This window comes from Schistocerca americana, chromosome 3 (genome assembly GCF_021461395.2).
Source record: "Schistocerca americana isolate TAMUIC-IGC-003095 chromosome 3, iqSchAmer2.1, whole genome shotgun sequence".
NCBI lineage: Eukaryota > Metazoa > Arthropoda > Insecta > Orthoptera > Acrididae > Schistocerca > Schistocerca americana.
Genome location: NC_060121.1, coordinates 307,045,239 through 307,062,877, shown reverse-complemented (window position 1 = coordinate 307,062,877; position 17,639 = coordinate 307,045,239). Strand labels below are relative to the sequence as shown.

At 41.7% G+C, this 17,639-nt stretch overlaps 2 protein-coding genes across 2 annotated transcripts in view; one reads left to right on the top strand and one right to left on the bottom strand.

The window, feature by feature from the left end:
- The window catches only part of LOC124605091 (ketohexokinase-like), a 78,059-nt gene extending 74,080 nt beyond the window's left edge, over positions 1–3,979 (top strand). The window contains exon 5 of the mRNA XM_047136540.1: positions 2,392–3,979. Coding sequence (XP_046992496.1) covers positions 2,392–2,668 — 277 coding nt within the window. The 3' untranslated portion in view covers positions 2,669–3,979. The remainder of the gene's footprint in view (positions 1–2,391) is intronic.
- The window catches only part of LOC124605093, a 104,891-nt gene that overhangs the window by 10,944 nt on the left and 76,308 nt on the right, over positions 1–17,639 (bottom strand). Inside the window, exon 2 of the transcript XR_006978595.1 lies at positions 4,763–4,901. The gene's annotated coding sequence lies outside the window, so the exon portion shown is untranslated. The remainder of the gene's footprint in view (positions 1–4,762; positions 4,902–17,639) is intronic.

Here is a 17,639-nt window from a genome sequence, read left to right as displayed (position 1 = left end):
GGCACAGAGATCTACATCTATAGCATTATTATCTCGGCATTAAAAACTACTCGCTTCTCTCCCGCCCTAGTCACTAACTCAATGTCAACCAAAGCCACCACAGTTGCTACTGCCTCGTCCAAAGTTTTCAGGAATTCCATCCACACCTTTCGCGACATTTCAGCTTGTAGACACAACAAAAACGAATCAAGTGTCAGTTATTCTGCTTCCTGCAAACTGGTCTAATTGGCACATCATCCATCAGTTCATACATATGAATATTGATTTTCTTGATACGGTCACAGAACCTTCTACCACTGCTTCTTGTTTGTTAACTACACCATTGAATTGGTCTCCATAATACCAAAATGTGTTCTTTCTCTTGCAACAATCCAGTAGCCCTTCCTATACGTTCACAAAGGACTGAGCATCCCACAATTTCTCGTTGCACAACACATATGTGATAGCATTCTCTACTAATATTAATGGAACAACACTTAACAACTGCTTGCTGTTCCTTTTCCTACCTTCATGGCCATATTCAAAGTATATAAAAAAATCTTCCCCATATTTTCCCGAGAATGGAGCTACCAGTGAGGCAGCATTAACATCAAGGATGGGTGGAGACACACTAGGAATTAATTGCTCCCTTCTTTCATCATTTAAACCTATGGAAAGCCACATTACCAGCTTGAACCTTAGTTGTAAAATACAGCAAATATTGAATCGCATCTTGAGTTGTTGCTCTTATACTGACAGACATTTTTGTTTACTGCTACCACCAAAAGCACACAACATACCCAAACGGAAAAGAAAGGAAAGGAAAAAACACAACCAGTCAGGCCCAAAACCTTAAAGTTGGAGTTATTTGTATTTTTGCGCTGACTGCTACTGCTGCTGCATCCTTTTCATTTCTGCCCTGCAGTGGTCAACCATTTCAACCACCAACAGTTATTTTGACACCAATATGTAACTGGATCAATGGGTGGGTTGGGCGAGTGGCTTGCTGCTGGAGGTGGGTAGGGGTACAGACGATGTAAGCAGCCAACTTGTTGCTAAAACCCTTTATTAACAATGCTAGATAAGTGTAGAGAAGCTCATCTGCAGCAGGCAGATGGTAGGTGGTAGGCGATGACTCTCGAATCGAAGGGTGCTGGCATCGACACACCAATGCAGCCATTCCTCATGGACAGTAGTGTACAACTTGAAACCTCTGCATTGCGATGGAAGGATGCTGCTAGGTGAGGATGACGGTGCAGTGGCACATTGGCCATTAGCCAGGGATAGGCAGACTCACCCAGTGGCAGTATTCTAGGCATTTGACATGACTCACAGGCTGGAGAGTGCCAGGAGATAAGCTGAGTGGCTCTCACTGCATGTCTCGAGCTATGTGGCATTGATAGAAGTCATCCTGCCAGAAGCCCAGGCTGTAAGTCAGTGGTCCATGGTTCACGTTCCAGAGAGGGCAGTGGCAGGTGTGTTATGTGTTTCAGTGTCACGTGGAAATGTCCCGAACAGGGGACAGTGATGGGAGCCAGTGACCAATGTCTACCTGTTGCCATACAGTAGTGGGTCAAGCTGCAGAATCCTCCTGAAGGTTGGTCATTGTCCTTGGCCACTGACTTGCTGCTGAGCAGGCAGGGCGATGTCCACGACTGCTGATGGTGGCTACTTCCTAGTTATGATTCTGGGATGTGGCTGTGTTCATGGCAGATACACCTGCGAGATGATATGTGACACCAACACTGGTTGTAAAGATAAGAGAAATATATGTTGGGGCTGAGGTGGCTTTACTAAAACAGTACTTCTCTAACAAATAAATTGTTAGTTTTTGTTCACGTGAATGGTGTTTGAGTTATGATGTCATTTAGACTGCCTGTACGTTATTCATGCCCTATTGTTTGGTCATGGAAAGATATAAGGAGAAATGAATTCAGCTGTTGTGTACTACAGGTTATGTGCATGCACTGAAAGAAGACACTCAAGGTGGTGACTGATGGGAGTAGCCGAAACAGAAAATGTAAGAAAATCGCATATGACTAGAGTGATATTTATTTACTTTGGGGCACTACTAACCTTTGTGCAGCATACAGTGCAGTGTACACAGGCATTGTTTTCATCGTTCAGTGTTGTCTTCATGTTGTTATCTGTGTTTTAACTCCACGTATCACTTCTGCTTTTGTATGCAAAAGTAGATGACTTACAAAACCTAGTATTGCCAACATAGCGTGGTTAAATTGGCAGGATGGGGAAGCCGTCAGTCCGAGTTGACTACCTATGATTTGTATCATTTCAGCAAGCCCGCATCAATGACCGCACCCAGTGTATCAAAGGAGTGTGCAAATAGTAAGTCAATAACGCCAGTACATTGGAGGCGTTACCACGTTAAGACTGTACGCTGCTGTTTTACAGGGCGACCCTGGTGGTGCCTTGGGGAGAAGATGGCGCGGCTGCAAAAGGTCCTGAGGGCTTCTTCTTGGTTCCCGCCTGCCCTCCAGAGCGCGTGTTGGACACCCTGGGCGCTGGAGACACCTTCTGCGCCGCGCTGCTGTCAGCGCTATCTGGCGGCCGCCCGCTGCAACACAGCCTGCGATACGCCTGCGAGGTTGCTGGTGCCAAGGTCGGCATGCAAGGATACCGTGGACTTCGGGACGTTCTCAGGGAACGAAGAATAACTGTGGACCATTAACCATCAACCATATTATTATCAACTATTAAGACTGACTGGGACAGAGATTATGCTACATTTACATCTGTATCCCACAAGCAATCGTTCAGCGTGTGGCGGTGTGTGTGTGTGGGGTGCCACTATAATCAAGTGCCCTCCCACCTTCTCTTATTCTAATCGTAGGTGACATTATTCCTCCATATAAGCCTAATTTTCTGCAATTTTATTTTCCTGGTCGTTGTGTGGGATACAAGTGGATGTGTTTATGAATCCATATTCGTTTGGGAGCCTTCATTTTGATAACTTTAATATTAAAAGAGACTGTGATGCATGATGCGTTTTTTTGTAATATTTCCCACAGCAGATTCTTGTTCGAAATGGTTCAAATGGCTCTGAGCACTATGCGACTTAACTTCTGAGGTCATCAGTCGCCTAGAACTTAGAACTAGTTAAACCTAACTAACCTAAGGACATCACACACATCCACGCCCGAGGATTCGAACCTGCGACCGTAGCGGTCGCTCGTCTCGAGACTGTAGCGCCTAGAACCGCACAGCCACTCTGGCCGGCCAGATTCTTGTGCATTTGTGTTTTACACTTGGTTTCACTTTCAAGTCCATGACAATTTGCACAAGTCATCTCTGAATTTTTTCAGTTTTCTTTTCATAATACTACTTTGTAATGGCTCTATATTAATTCAAAACACTCAAGAATCTGTTAGACAAAAGTTTTGTAGGTGACTTCCTTTGTGCTTGACTCACGCTTAGGATTATTCTAGTTATTAGCTATGTGCCATTAATTTTCCCTGCAAAGTAGATATAAATGTTTCACTTAAATCGTACTGGAGGAGTATTCTCCTGTGTAGACTGATTTCGCTATGGGGTAGTTTAAGAACATGGAATCTTTTCGCAAATTTACTTGCATTAAGCGTTCATGACATTTATTTATTTTGAGGATAGCTACCATTTTATATACCAGGTGTTGTTATCAAGACGTCTTCGTACAGTTTACTCATGAGTGTATACAAATGTATTGTCTGAAGTTACCTACCACGTCTTTCATAAGATGTCTCCCCTTTGAGAAAGACGTACTGCGTTTTGTATGATAGAGAGTCCATAATACAATCGATCGCATACCTCTTTTGATATGGACAAGTACTTTATTTATTAGGCGACAGAGTGGAACTGTAATGAACGCTTTTTGGGAATCAGTAAACAGGGAATTAGCAAGCTCCACTGCCTGCTGGATCTCGAGTACAAACAGAGTGAACTTACTTTCACACTTTTGAAGACATCACTCCCATACTGTGAAAGGACAATGAATATCAAACATTACAAGAAGTCTTTTGTTTATACAAAATGTTGTGCAATGTTTTCTAGATTTCTTTAAAAATAAAATATTTATTTTTAAAAGGACACTAATAATAATTGCACCACACATTCGATACCAGATGGTAGATACAACCTGTCTGTTGGATCACCACCAGTGTGATCTAATATGAGATTCGACACTGGGGCGGTGGGAGAGGACAATATGATTTTATGTCTCTAGACCAATAAGTAGTGAGTATGTTGCTGATCTCTATTGATTTATTTACTTCAGGATTGGTATTTGATGCGTAATGCATCACTTGGGCGTTTTGTTCGTTTTATCTTAAGTAAAACTTTATGGTACATCATCTCAGTTCTATGATGGACAGTACATTACTAAAACAAAATGAACAATCTTAATTTCAGTAATAACATCAAATTGAATGATGAGTGATGACACACAATCACACAATTTGTGCAAACAATATATATTTAGAAAATAAATTATAGTTTGAATAGTAAGAGATCTTCTAGTGGCTTATACAGCCTGTTACTGCTTAATCTAAATAGTATAAGCTGTACGGAGAACTGAGGAAATTCAACTAAAATATACTAAGAGAAAAGGAAAAATAGAAAGTAGCGGGGGATATTTGCTCGGTCCACATTGTAGCCAGTGGGAGTTGTGTCCTAAGAGCATACATTGTTCAGAAAAAACAGAAAACCTTGAATGCCTAGAAATAGGACTTTCATATTCAAAGGAGATATACATTAGTATGTTCTGCAGAATGATTAGCATTTCAGTCACCTTGTTTCTCCACGTGTCTCATTGCCTAGTAGGCACAGGGTTCATCATGAGCCTTGATAACTTGTTCCATGCATGATGGCATCGACTCTTATAAGGCGTGCACGGCGTCCTGTGGTACAGCCATCCACGCTGCTTTCACCTGGAACCAAAGTTCATCTATAGTGGTTGGCGTTGAGTCACAGCACTGCTCCCATTGTTTCACAGTATCCCACACATTTTTGATTGGCGACAAGGTTGGTGATGTGGCAAGCCAGGGCAAGAGGCTGACACCAGGTGACACCAAGAAGGCGCATGTTCATACAACATGTGGTCGTGCGTTGTCTTGCTGAAAAATGGCCTCTGGGGTGTTAAGGATACAGGGTACTTATAAATGGTGGAAAATAGTTTTTCCTGATTACATTGATATATGCATTATAGGATTTCAAATGAAAAATGACCTATGCATGTCAAATTTTAAAGTTATGGTCATGTGTTCTGCCAGCCCCCTTTATTTCTGTTACAGAAACCAGTATTATTTCGAAAAGAACTATGAAGTTTCTGTTTCCAGCGATTATACGTATGATAAATTGTATATGTTGGTAACAGCGCAGGTTTCTAGTGTCTGTAAATGATTATCTTTGCTAGTATTTACTTTTGCTTAGCTGAAGCAGTTTGTTCATGTGTTACTGAATGTTTGTTGCCCTAGTGCTGCATATATTTGTGGAGGTACGTATCCTTTAGTGTGCAATACATACGAACTATACCACACTTCAAGAAATTCAGTAAAAGGAAATTACGTGGTAACCAGTTCGCAAACAAAGCAACCCACACTGTTGAAAGTAACCCATGTATCAGTTCTCAGGGAAGGAACTCCCACATGGTACGCCTCCTGGTGATTCAAATTTTTGTGTTAACGATGACGCTGTTTGTAGTGGATTTGTTGTTGTTGACGTGGGCATATTATCTTCTTTGACAAAGGAAGTGGCGTAATGTAAACTATGTGATGGTGTAGGCTGTCTGGAAATAACTGAACAACAAAGTAGCAGGAAGGGTTTGGCGTCGAAATTAGTTGTTCTGTTTAGAACCTGCAATAAATCTACCTCGAAAATGACTTCGAACATTGTGCATAATTAATACAATGTGAATTTTAAGTTAGCGAATGCAATGGGTGCAATAGGCAAAAGAAGAAGGGCTGCTCAAAGGTTTTGTGGTTTGATGGACCTTTCTGCTCCTCCTCCTCCTAGTAGGTTCAGCAAGTACATAAAAATGCTTTTAGGTGCCTTGACGGTTGTGTCTAAAGCATCTATGAAACGTGCAGTAGAAGAAACTGTAAATATTAGTGGAACTGGGGACATTGTTGTTGCATTTGATGGAACATGGCAACATTGAGGACATCGTTCCTTGAATGGTGTTGTAAGTGCTACTTCTCTGGAGAATGGAAAAGTTGTTGATGTTGAGTGCTTATCTAAGTACTGCCACACCTGCCATGGTAACACTGAAGGACATATTGAACATGAGTGTTTTAAGAAGTATGATGGTTACGGTGGAGGTATGGAGTGTGATGGAACTCTAAAAATATTACAGAGGTCGGTGCCCGTTTTTAACGTTAGATATACCTAGGCGATGGGGACTCTAAAGCTTTCAATAAAATTAATGAGTTCAATGTTTATGGTGATACCTTGGCAACAAAACTGGGGTGTTGTGGACATGTGCAAAAGAGGATGCCTGATGGATTGAGAAAGCTAAGTAGGTAAACGAAAGGAATGTTGCTATCTGATGGAAAATCTCTGTCTGGCCGAGGCATATTGACAGAAACTGAAATAAACCTTCTTCCGAGTTTGGCCATTAGACTAAATTCACGTCTGAATAATGTTAAAGCAATGAAGTCCACAGATGACCACCCTGTTCATGGAACTTGCCCTAAAGGAGCAGATTCTTGGTGTGGTTACCAAAAAGCAAAAGGAAGTGGTCAAATATACCATCATAAGCATTCTCTTCCTGAGCCTGTTATGAACGAAATAAAACCAATATTTAGAGACCTGAGTGACCCTGATTTGCTTAGTAAATGTCTTCACGGGGGTACTCAGAATACAAATGAAAGCTTCAAACATTGCGTGTGGGAAAGATTACCCAAGAATGTTTTTGTGGGAATAAATACAATAAAAGTTAGTGTATTAGATGCAGTGATACGTTTCAATGATGGAGTGACTGGAAGGTTGTAAGTCCTGAGATATTTAGGCATAAAATGTGGCTCTAATATGGAAGATGAATTGGTTGCATGTGACAGACAACGGGTGCATGAAGCTGAAAGATATACTCTTCAAGTTACCAAAGAAGCAAGAGGTGCTAAAAGGAATGCCAAGAGGAAGCTTGAAGATCAGGAATATTCTGAGACACAGTTTAATTGGACACATATCTTCATTCGCAAATTTCTGCAAGTTGTATTTTTCAGAATGCAGGTACAAATATTTCCTAAAGTTTATAGAGCATTGCTCTAATTTTTTCTGTAACTTGCAATAGACCATACTTATGTAGTAGACTTAAGCATTGTTGCAGAATCAACAAAATTATAGAAAATTTAAAATTTTTATTAGGAAAAAGTTATAAAAATTAAAATGTAAGATATGATATTTTTTTATCCTCGTAATATACATAATAGGTGGAGTTAAATAGGTCTAGTACCTCAGTCATCATATCAGGTATATCTGGTAAAAAGTTCCTCTCCTTCAAATGTATAACATTGGATTAAATGGTACCCGAATTTGAGGAAGCATTTTGGAAAAAAAATTGCATCAGTTTCTTTGTAATTTTTTAATAACCCTAAGCACGTTCAAAAACATTCAAAATACTTCTAATTTGCTGAGAAAGTGTGCTGAATTACCTTATATCAACAAAAATCTGTAAGACATATACATTATAAACTGCGCCTGAAAGAAATAGGTGTTGATTTTTGCATAATATTGAGCTGGAAAAGTACCCTGTATCCTTAAGCAGGAAGGGTATGGCTATGGGTCGCTGGACGTCATTCACTTGGGTCACAGTGGTCACAGTATCCTGGACATGCACCAACTGCGATCTCTGGTTGTACGCAATAAAACCACATACCGTTAGGCCATAAGAAGGTTCTGTATGTCTTATGCGAATGCAGTCACTGTGATGCCGCTCCTCCTGTCGGCGGCGAACCAAAATGCGGCCATCATTTTCAAACAAACAGAAGCTGGATTCGTCCGAAAACACTATCTGATGCCATTCCTGTCCCCACGTCGACCTGCTGGTTCAAAGTCAACATCGATATCGCGGCGCAACACCACCTACGGGTAAAATGCGCCGTCGGGCCTGCAACACGAATTACGTCGAGATTCGACATTTTACAAGAAATCATTTCCAGTAGCTGCAATGCAATATTTATCTGATTATATCTAGATATTTCTGCACAACAATTTTGCCCATTTTGTCTTACAATCCCATTTTCAAGTGCACGTCCAGGTGGAGCAGACGTTCATATGGCATCCAAGACCCAGCTGTGAGCTTTCTTTTGTGAAATATTATTAATCACAACAGTATGAGCCCCCGACACTGATACTGAAAGATGAAGATAGAGGAATAGCACACAGTAACAAATAAATGCTGAAATGATAACAAAAGTATTTGATAAACTTTTGAATTGTGAAGATCCCAAAGAACTCTTACAGATCTACGTAAATACCCCAATTAAAAGCGAAACTAACAAATTAGACCCCCAAACAGTCGAAGAAGCATAAAGAGTCCTCGAAGAACAAAAAAAAAATTGTAAGGCATGTGTAGAAGATGAAGTTTTTGTTGAAATGTGTAAACATTCAAGTAGGCAGTCAAGAGCTCCTTACACACGGCTCTAACAAAAATTTGGATAACACCACAATTCCCTGAGCATTGGACGATGGCGATCACACACCCACTTCACAAGAAGAGGGACAAGAGCAGTCCAGACTACTACAGACCAATCTCTCTCCTAGACTGCACATACACGATTTTATCCAAGATCCTATATGGAAGAATCAAGGAACAACTAGAAAAGGGGTTAGGGGAATACCAGAGAGGTTTCAGACGGTGGAGAAGCTGTGCAGAGCAGATAATTAGTTTAAAACTGATTATGGCATACTGCATCAAACGGAACAAACCCTTTACAATAACGTTTGTAGATTGTAAGAAGGCCTATGACTGCTTCCATAGACCTTCAGTACTAAAAATTTTAAGAAATCTGCGACTCCATCCAAAACTAATTAAATAATAGAACTTACTCTAAACGACACAAATTGGAAGGTTAAGTTTAGAGGAGAAGTTTCTGAACTATTGCTTATAAAAACAGGCTTAAGTCAAGGTGACTGTTTATGACCATTACTGTTCAGCTATGCCCTGGAATACATAATGAGGGAGTGGTACAAGGATAACCCAAAGAACATAAGAATTGAAAGTGCTGAAAAAATATATATTTGAACTGCTTGTGATTTGCTGATGATCTTGCTCTCCTAGCCAACAATGTTCAAGAAACCAGGCAACAAGTTAGATCACTACAAGAAATAGCACAGAAAATTGGCCTCAGAATATCATTTGAAAGAAAAAAAACAGAGATTATGCTAACTGACCCACCACTTGCAAGCAAAATTACAGTAGGAGAACAAGAAATAGAAATTGTTGATAAATTTAAATATTTAGGTGAAATCGTAACTTACTAGAATTAAAAAGTGAATGAAGGAAATTACATTACCAAAAACACATACAAAGAAAAACGCCTATCCATAGATACGAAATTAAAACATTGTACGACAGTTACACAACCAGATATAACTTACAGAGCTCAAACCATCTTCAAAACAATTAATACAGCAGGAATTGACAAAATACTGAAGATAGAAAGAAGAATAATCAGGACATGGCTAAATAAACCATATCAAGTAAATGGGCATTGGAGTCAAGGAAATGGACATCGGAGAATAGCTTCAAATGAAACAGTGAACAATAAAATAGAACCAGTAATGAGCACGATCAGGAAGAAGCATATCTCATTCTTTGGTCAACTGATGTTTGAGAGTACCAGAAAACAGAATTAGTAAGGAAATTGTGGTGTCACCGCCAGACACCACACTTGCTAGGTGGTAGCCTTTAAATCGGCCGCGGTCCGTTAGTATACGTCGGACACGCGTGTCGCCACTGTCAGTGATTGCAGACCGAGCGCCGCCACACGGCAGGTCTAGAGAGACTTCCTAGCACTCGTCCCAGTTGTACAGCCGACTTTGCTAGCGATGGTTCACTGACAAATTACGCTCTCATTTGCCGAGACGATAGTTAGCATAGCTTTCAGCTACGTCTTTTCTACGACCTAGCAAGGCGCCATTATCAATTGCTGTTTATCTTGTGATGCATCTACCGTCAGACCGATGTTCACCTATTATGGATTAAAGTTAAGTATTCCAACAGATACGTACTATTTTTGCTAGTCTCATATCCCTTACCTGTTCCAGACCTCACGCCAGCCTTCGTGAGCTTAAACGCGTGCCTTTCGGCTACCCGTCACTGTGGATTGGCTGTCTTGCCAGTCCACAACAGAAATAATAGATAAATTTTGGAATAGTAACAGCAACATTAAATGGATCACAGAAATTAAGGAAGATATAAGAGAACTCCAAATTACAGTAGACGACTTAAAAAACAAAACGAAGAAAATCAAATACGCAAGACACACAAACCAGGCTACGAACGAAGATCAACAAAACGGTTACAGGAACAGTGATCTCAGACGAAGAAAGACAAAAAATATCTGAAAGAATGAAGACGTATAGGGCAGACAAAAGAGCATATAATAATTAATTATAACAATCCTCGAGTAACCATTGCACTATTTGAAATGTCTTATTGAATTATTATTGAACTGTGTTCTGTTACTGAATAACAACAACCTGTATAAATCTTTGTATGACTGAATAGAGTGGTCCAATGAAGGTCATAAAATAAAAACAAAATAATAATAATATGTAATATTACAATCATATAACTGTAACAACAGGAAATTTTTTGTGACAATAATTGTTTGACAGCTATTTGACAGTTGGGACTCTTAGATGCTGTACGTTTTTTCTAAGGATCCCAACTGACAAATAGCTGTCAAACAATCATTATCACGAAAAATTTCGTATTATTGCAGCTAAGTGATTATAATAACAATATTTCACAACAGGGAGCTCACAGTTGGTCCCTGGATGCCATATGAACGTCAACTCCCCTAGACGTGCACTTGAAAATGGCATTGTAAGCCGAAACAGGCAAGCTTGTTGTGCAGAAATATCTAGATACAAGCAAATAAATATTATATTGCAGCTACTGGAAATGACTTCTTGTAAAATGACTAAGGAAATTATGCAACACGATAAGGTTACAATTGTATTTTTGATTGCAGACATCCTACAGTTACTAGTGTTATAACTATAACACTAACCTAGTGGTTGTGGAGGTCTGCGCGTTTAAACTGCACTAGATGCGGGAGCAACAATTCTCCTTTCGCTCCTTTTTTGCTCATAAGGTAGCATGGAAGGTGCAAGCGTTGACTAGGATGTGAGGACATAATGATACACGTTTAGCTCCATCAGTATGTCACTGCGCATTTCACTTTCACTGCCTGACGTTTCTTCTTCATTCGATCTCTTTTACTGGATCCTAATTCCTAATTTCCTCTTACGTCATGCTACAGAAGTCCTCTGCAGCATCTCTCCTTTTACTAACAATCTCTTGGAGATTTTGCACGATTTTGGGAAAGTATAGTTCAGGTGCAAATAGAATGCTAAATGTGTTAAACAATCCACCAGAGCACCTATAACTATGAGGTTATTGTTTAATGGCAATACAAGGATACTTAGGTAACAGACTGATTCTAGCAACTTTAAGTTGTAGTACTTGTACCCTGAGAATTCCTCCATTGTCAATAATGCATTAGACAGTGTGTGCTTATAATACAGACTTTTTTTTGGGGGGGGGGGGGTTCGCAACTAAGCGATTCGCACTACTGAGGGCGAAGTATCGATCAACAGTCAAAATTAGACGTGTTTGAGTCATCAGAATTAAATTCTCTATAACGTGAACCTCGAAAATCAAATTTCCTGAAGTTCATTTCAAAATGGCGGCCACCTGAAACCGTAGGTACTGGAAATCGATATATTTTGTTGCCTTTAAATGTAGATAAATAACAAACATTGTGGAAAATGTATTGTTTTTGAGGTTCACGCCAGAATTACATGCGTCTATTGTATTAAATCCGAAACGGCATCCAAGTTCACGGAGTAGTTTTTTTTTAATCATGCGAAAACTGTTGTCTCGAGAAATACACATTTAAAGCTTTGAGTTGGATTTTTGTGCATATAAATTTAAAATCTTGTGCATATAACATTAAAATGTTTCAGATTACCATTAATCTGCTATTCCTGGATCACACAGTAAACTTTTCTCTTCTTCGAAGATCTCTTATTAAGCGCGAGACTCTGTAGCCGCAATTCTAGCCTCGGCGCTGCTCTGGAACGAGTGCCGGTCCGAACGCTTGAGGCGTTTCTCGCACCTTTTCGTGGCGAACGAGCAAGCCGTGGTGACGATAACAACTCCCAAGACTTCCATTTTATCCAGGACGCCCTTAAATCTGTCGTCAAAAGTGACACACGTCCGACTGTTGGCAGTTTCGACGATTTTTACCAACAGAAACATGCATTTTGGAGTGTAAGTTAAAATTAATGCATCCAGTGCTTCATTGGGGTTCTGCATATAGGCTTCAAAGTACCTCGTCAGTCATATGTTTGTAAACGTCAGCAATAGCTTCAGTGAAGTCCGTCCTAGTGGTTGCTTTAAATCAAATGCATACAGTGTGCTGTTCATCTCAGCTTGCTTCCATTTACGTCAACTTTCAGAGCAATAATCGTGCTGGGAATTGTCATTCATTGAGCTCCTGTGACAGATTGTCGCCGTTACCACTTTCTTCAAGTCACTTTTGTCGAACACGCATACACACTTATATATATAAGTGTCTGCCGCATTTGTTTCAATGGCAGGTTATCAAGATTTAAGTGAGTTTGAACGTGGTGTTATAGTCGGCGCACGAGTGATGGGCACATCTCCGAGGTAGCGAAGAACTGGTCATTTTCCCATACGACCATTTCACGAGTGTACCACGAATATCAGGGATCCGGTAAAACATCAAGTCTCCGACATCGCTGCGGCCGGAAAAAGATCCTGCAAGAACGGGACCAACGACGACTGAAGAGAATCATTCAACGTGACAGAAGTGCATCCCTTACGCAGATTCCTGCAGATTCCAGTGCTGGGTCATCAACAAGTGTCAGCGTGCAAACCATTCAACGAAACGTCATTGATATGGGCTTTCGGAGCCGAAGGCTCACTCGTGTGCCCTTGATGACTGCACGACACAAAGCTTTACGCCTCGCCTGAGCCCGTTAACACCGACACTGGATTGTTGATGACTGGAAACATGTTGCCTGGTTGGACGAGTCTCGTTTCAAATTGTATCGAGCGGATGGACATTTACGGGTACGGAGACAACCTTAAGAATCCATGCGCCCTGCATCTCAGCCGGGGCGCTATTCAAGCTGGTGGAGGGCCTATAATGTTGTGGGATATGCGCAGTTTGAGTGATATGCGACCCTTGATACGTCTAGATACGACTCTGACAAGTGACACATATGTAAGTATTCTGTCTGATCACCTGCATCCATCCATATCCACTGTGCATTCCGACGGACCTGGGCAATTCCAGCAGGACGATGCGACACCCTACACGTCCAAAACTGCTACAGAGTGACTCCAGGAACACTCTTATGAGTTTACATACTTCCGCTGGCCACCAAACCTACCAGACATTAAAATAATGAGCATATCTGGAAAGCGTAGCAACGTGCTGTTCAGAAGAGATCTCCACCCTCTCGGCCTCTTACGGATTTGTGGACATCCCTTTAGGATTCACGGTGGCAGTTCCCTCCAGAACTACATCAGACATTAATCGAGTCCATACCACGTCGTGTTTGCTGCACTTCTGCGTGCTCGCGGGAGCCCTACACGACATTGGGCAGGTGTGCCAGTTTCTTTGGCTTTTCAGTGTATATATACTCTTGAGACATCTGGTAGGAAAGGTACAACAGCTACATCGATATTTTCTTCGACCTAGAATGTTAAACCGCTACGGTTGCAGTTTCGAATCCTGCCTCGGGTATGAGAAAGAGATACCGACTGGAGTCGCCCAAGTGCCGAGATCGTCTAGAGTGAGCATTTTTGCGCTTCCATTGAAACTTGATTTTTCAGGTATAAAGAATAATTTGTCGACAAAATCCTTGTGATCACATATTCTTAAGACTATAAGGGGTCAAAATATGCAAAAAAATACGTTTTTTTGAAACCTCGAGACCGGAAAATCCCCTTCAGCGATCAACGCAATTTTGACGTCACTGACTGAAAGGGCCCCACACATAAAGGAGCACCCGGTTTTCATTAATGTAGGCAAGCTTCTACGTGAATTACTAACGTAAACTAAAGAAAGAGCGTTAGATCTGAACAGGTGCAAAGCTGGAACACTTTGGTTTCACATACGATTTCGCATAACCGGACACCTGGCAAAGGTGCTCGCCTGCGGCCAAGAAAAGCCATGTAGCGGAAACAGGTGATAGAGAGGAACACGTTATCCACACTGAATGTTGTGTGAAGTCCTCAAGACCCTCTTAGGCAGGTACTGGGCTTTAAGTTATCTGGGTGTAATGTGTTGTAGTGTTTGACCGGTCTGTATTTAGCCCACACATGAAATCGAAATGAATTATAAATTACACTTTTCTTAAGTTAAAAATTACAGAATGAATTTGGAAATCTCGCTATTAAGGTGTACCTGTTCACAAGCACATTCAGAATCATGAACGACATACTTAAAATGGTTATCTTATATGATTCAATGCTGTCTAACGTTACGCCACGTGTTTAACATTGAGGTTGCTTTGCATAATTACTAGTACCCTTCCTAATAATAGATAACAACCCATGTGTTTCTGGTGAGTACTATATCGTTGGCTTTCTAGAAGGCTGCAGAAGGGGCCATTTCCGCACCACTGATCGGGGAGTCTAATATTAGACTGCGTGCTTGGGAGATTATACAGAGGCAGGTCTGTAGCTTACGACTAGCCGAAGCTGAAGGTCAGGGTGCGGCCCATAGGCGGAAAAACTTAACATCGCTGAGGAAATATTGGTTCGTTTGAAATTATGGGAAGTATTATGAATCGAGGATGTGTTTACGCACACGCGGGTGAAGGTTTGTGAACTTTTGACCGAAGCATCGAAAGTCATAAGTATTAAGAAGGACTGAGATTTAATACGTGAGTGGCAGCCACTGATGCTACATGGAATATGGTAAAGGTGACCGTCGACATAATTAGATACTGGAAGAAGTGATGTAACTAATCGAGGAAGCTAGAGAGACAATTAAATCTTTCTGAACAGCAGTTTACCCGCCTTTCTGATGCGGCATTCAATTTTCTCCGTCATTTTGCTCATATGCTTCGTCAAAACTTTGACCAATTCCTGCATCGTCATTACTCGTCTTTCTGGAATTTGTGCAACCTGTATCTATCAATACATGCAATATACTCGCAGTACGCCAAAAAGCAAGGACATTTATCACAAGCACAAGGACAGAGGAACTAGAAAAGTGACTAATTTCTACGACGGACCGCAGCCCATTGAGCCTCTGTGCACCGATGTGCTTCATTCCCATAACGTCGGCATGTGCCTACCTGGCTGAGCCTGCATATACAGGGTGAGTCGCTAGCTATTGCCACCTACAATAAATCCGAAAGTATGATAGTAGCTGAAAAGTTCGTGGGACAAATGTTGCACGTGGCAATGGGGGCCATAATATAACGTTGGTTTCTTGTTGCTAGGTGAGGTCGCGTCAGAGATATGAAGATCAACTTTGTTTTTTTTTTAGATGGGATGCTATAGTTGGGTACTTATTTTCTAATAGCGGTTATCGAGAGAATCCAATGATATGTAACAGCAAGGTCTTTGAAGATCAACGAAGGTCTAAAAGGTGGCATGAACGCCCATTTACAGAAGGTGTTCGAAGTGATGACTATTGGTATCAATGCAGTGCTGCAATCTTATCATGGACTGAGTGGTATTCCATACAACATTGGCACTTATCGAAGCACATGCTCTGACAATTCTCTCTCGCATATCTTCAGGTGTAGTCGGAACGTCTTTATAAACAATGTCTGTTATAAATCCCGACAAGAGAAAATTGTCGCAAACAAAAGAAAACTGGAAGATCAAATCATTCTCTACTACACACATCAAGAAAAGTTTTGCATCACCCCAGTTTCCAGAACTTCTGGTGATAGACGTAGACTGTGGCTATTGTATCACAGACACAGTCCCTCTGACTGTTCAGAGATGTCTCTAAACCCGCCCAAAGATGTAAACAACCATGCATGAGCAGCGTCTATTAGACGGAGGAGTCCAACAGCCGATCAGTTCCAGTCATTCCTCCAGGAAGGAGGCACATGGCTCAACCATGTAGGTAGTCCAACCACGTCTAGACGGTCAATACCGGGGTTCGATCACGTCCGCATTGCTACTTTGTACCAGGAAGGGCTCTCTACATCTACATCTACATCTACATTCATACTCCGCAAGCCACCTGACGGTGTGTGGCGGAGGGAAGTGTCCAGGCGTCTCGGAATGAACCAAAGCGATGTTCTTCGGACATGGAGGAGATACAGAGAGACACGAACTGTCGATGACATGCCTCGCTCAGGCCACCCAAGTTCTACTACTGCAGTGGGTGACCGCTACCTACGGATTACGGCTCGGAGGAACCCTGACAGCAACGCCACCATGTTGAATAATGCTTTTCGTGCAGTCACAGCACGTCGTGTTACGACTCAAACTGTGCACAATAGACTGCATGATGTGCAACTTTATTCCCGTCGTCCAAGCCATCTTTGCAACCACGACACCATGCAGCGCGGTACAGATGGGTCCAACAACACGCCGAATGGACCGCTCAGGATTGGCATCACATTCTCTTCACGGATGAGTGTCGCATATGCCTTCAACCAGACAATCGTCGGAGACGTGTTTGGAGGCAACCCAGTCAGGCTAAACGCCTTAGACACACTGTCCAGCGAGTGCAGCAAGATGGAAGTTCCCTGCTGTTTTGTGGTGGCGTTATGCGGGGCTGATGTACGCCTCTGGTGGTTATGGAAGGCACCGTAACGGCTGCACAATACGTGAATGCCATCCTCCGACCGATAGTGCGACCATACCGGCAGCATATTGGCGAGGCATTCGTCTTCATGGACGACAATTCGCGCCCCCATCGTGCACATATTGTGAATGACGTCCTTCAGGATAACGACATCGCTCGACTAGAGTGGCGAGCATGTTCTCCAGACATGAACCCTATCGAACATGCCTGGGATAGATTGAAAACTGGCTGTTTATGGACGAAGTGACACACCAAACCCTCATAGGGATCTGAATCGCCATTGAGGAGTGGGATAATCTGGACCAACAGTGCCTTGATGAACTTGTGGATAGTATGCCACGACGAATACAGGCATGCATCAATGCAAAAGGACGAGCTACTGGGTATTAGAGGTACGGGTGTGTACAGCAATCTGGACCACCACCTCTGAAGGTCTCGCTGTATGGTGGTACAACATGCAATGTGTGGTTTTCATGAGCAATAGAAAGGGCGGAAATGATGCTTATGTTGATCTCTATTCCAATTCTCTGTACAGGTTCCAGAACTGTCGGAACCAATGTGATCCAAAACTTTTTTTTGATGTGTGTAGGTGAGTCTTTCCATTGTCCGTCTAATTTGCAGTCC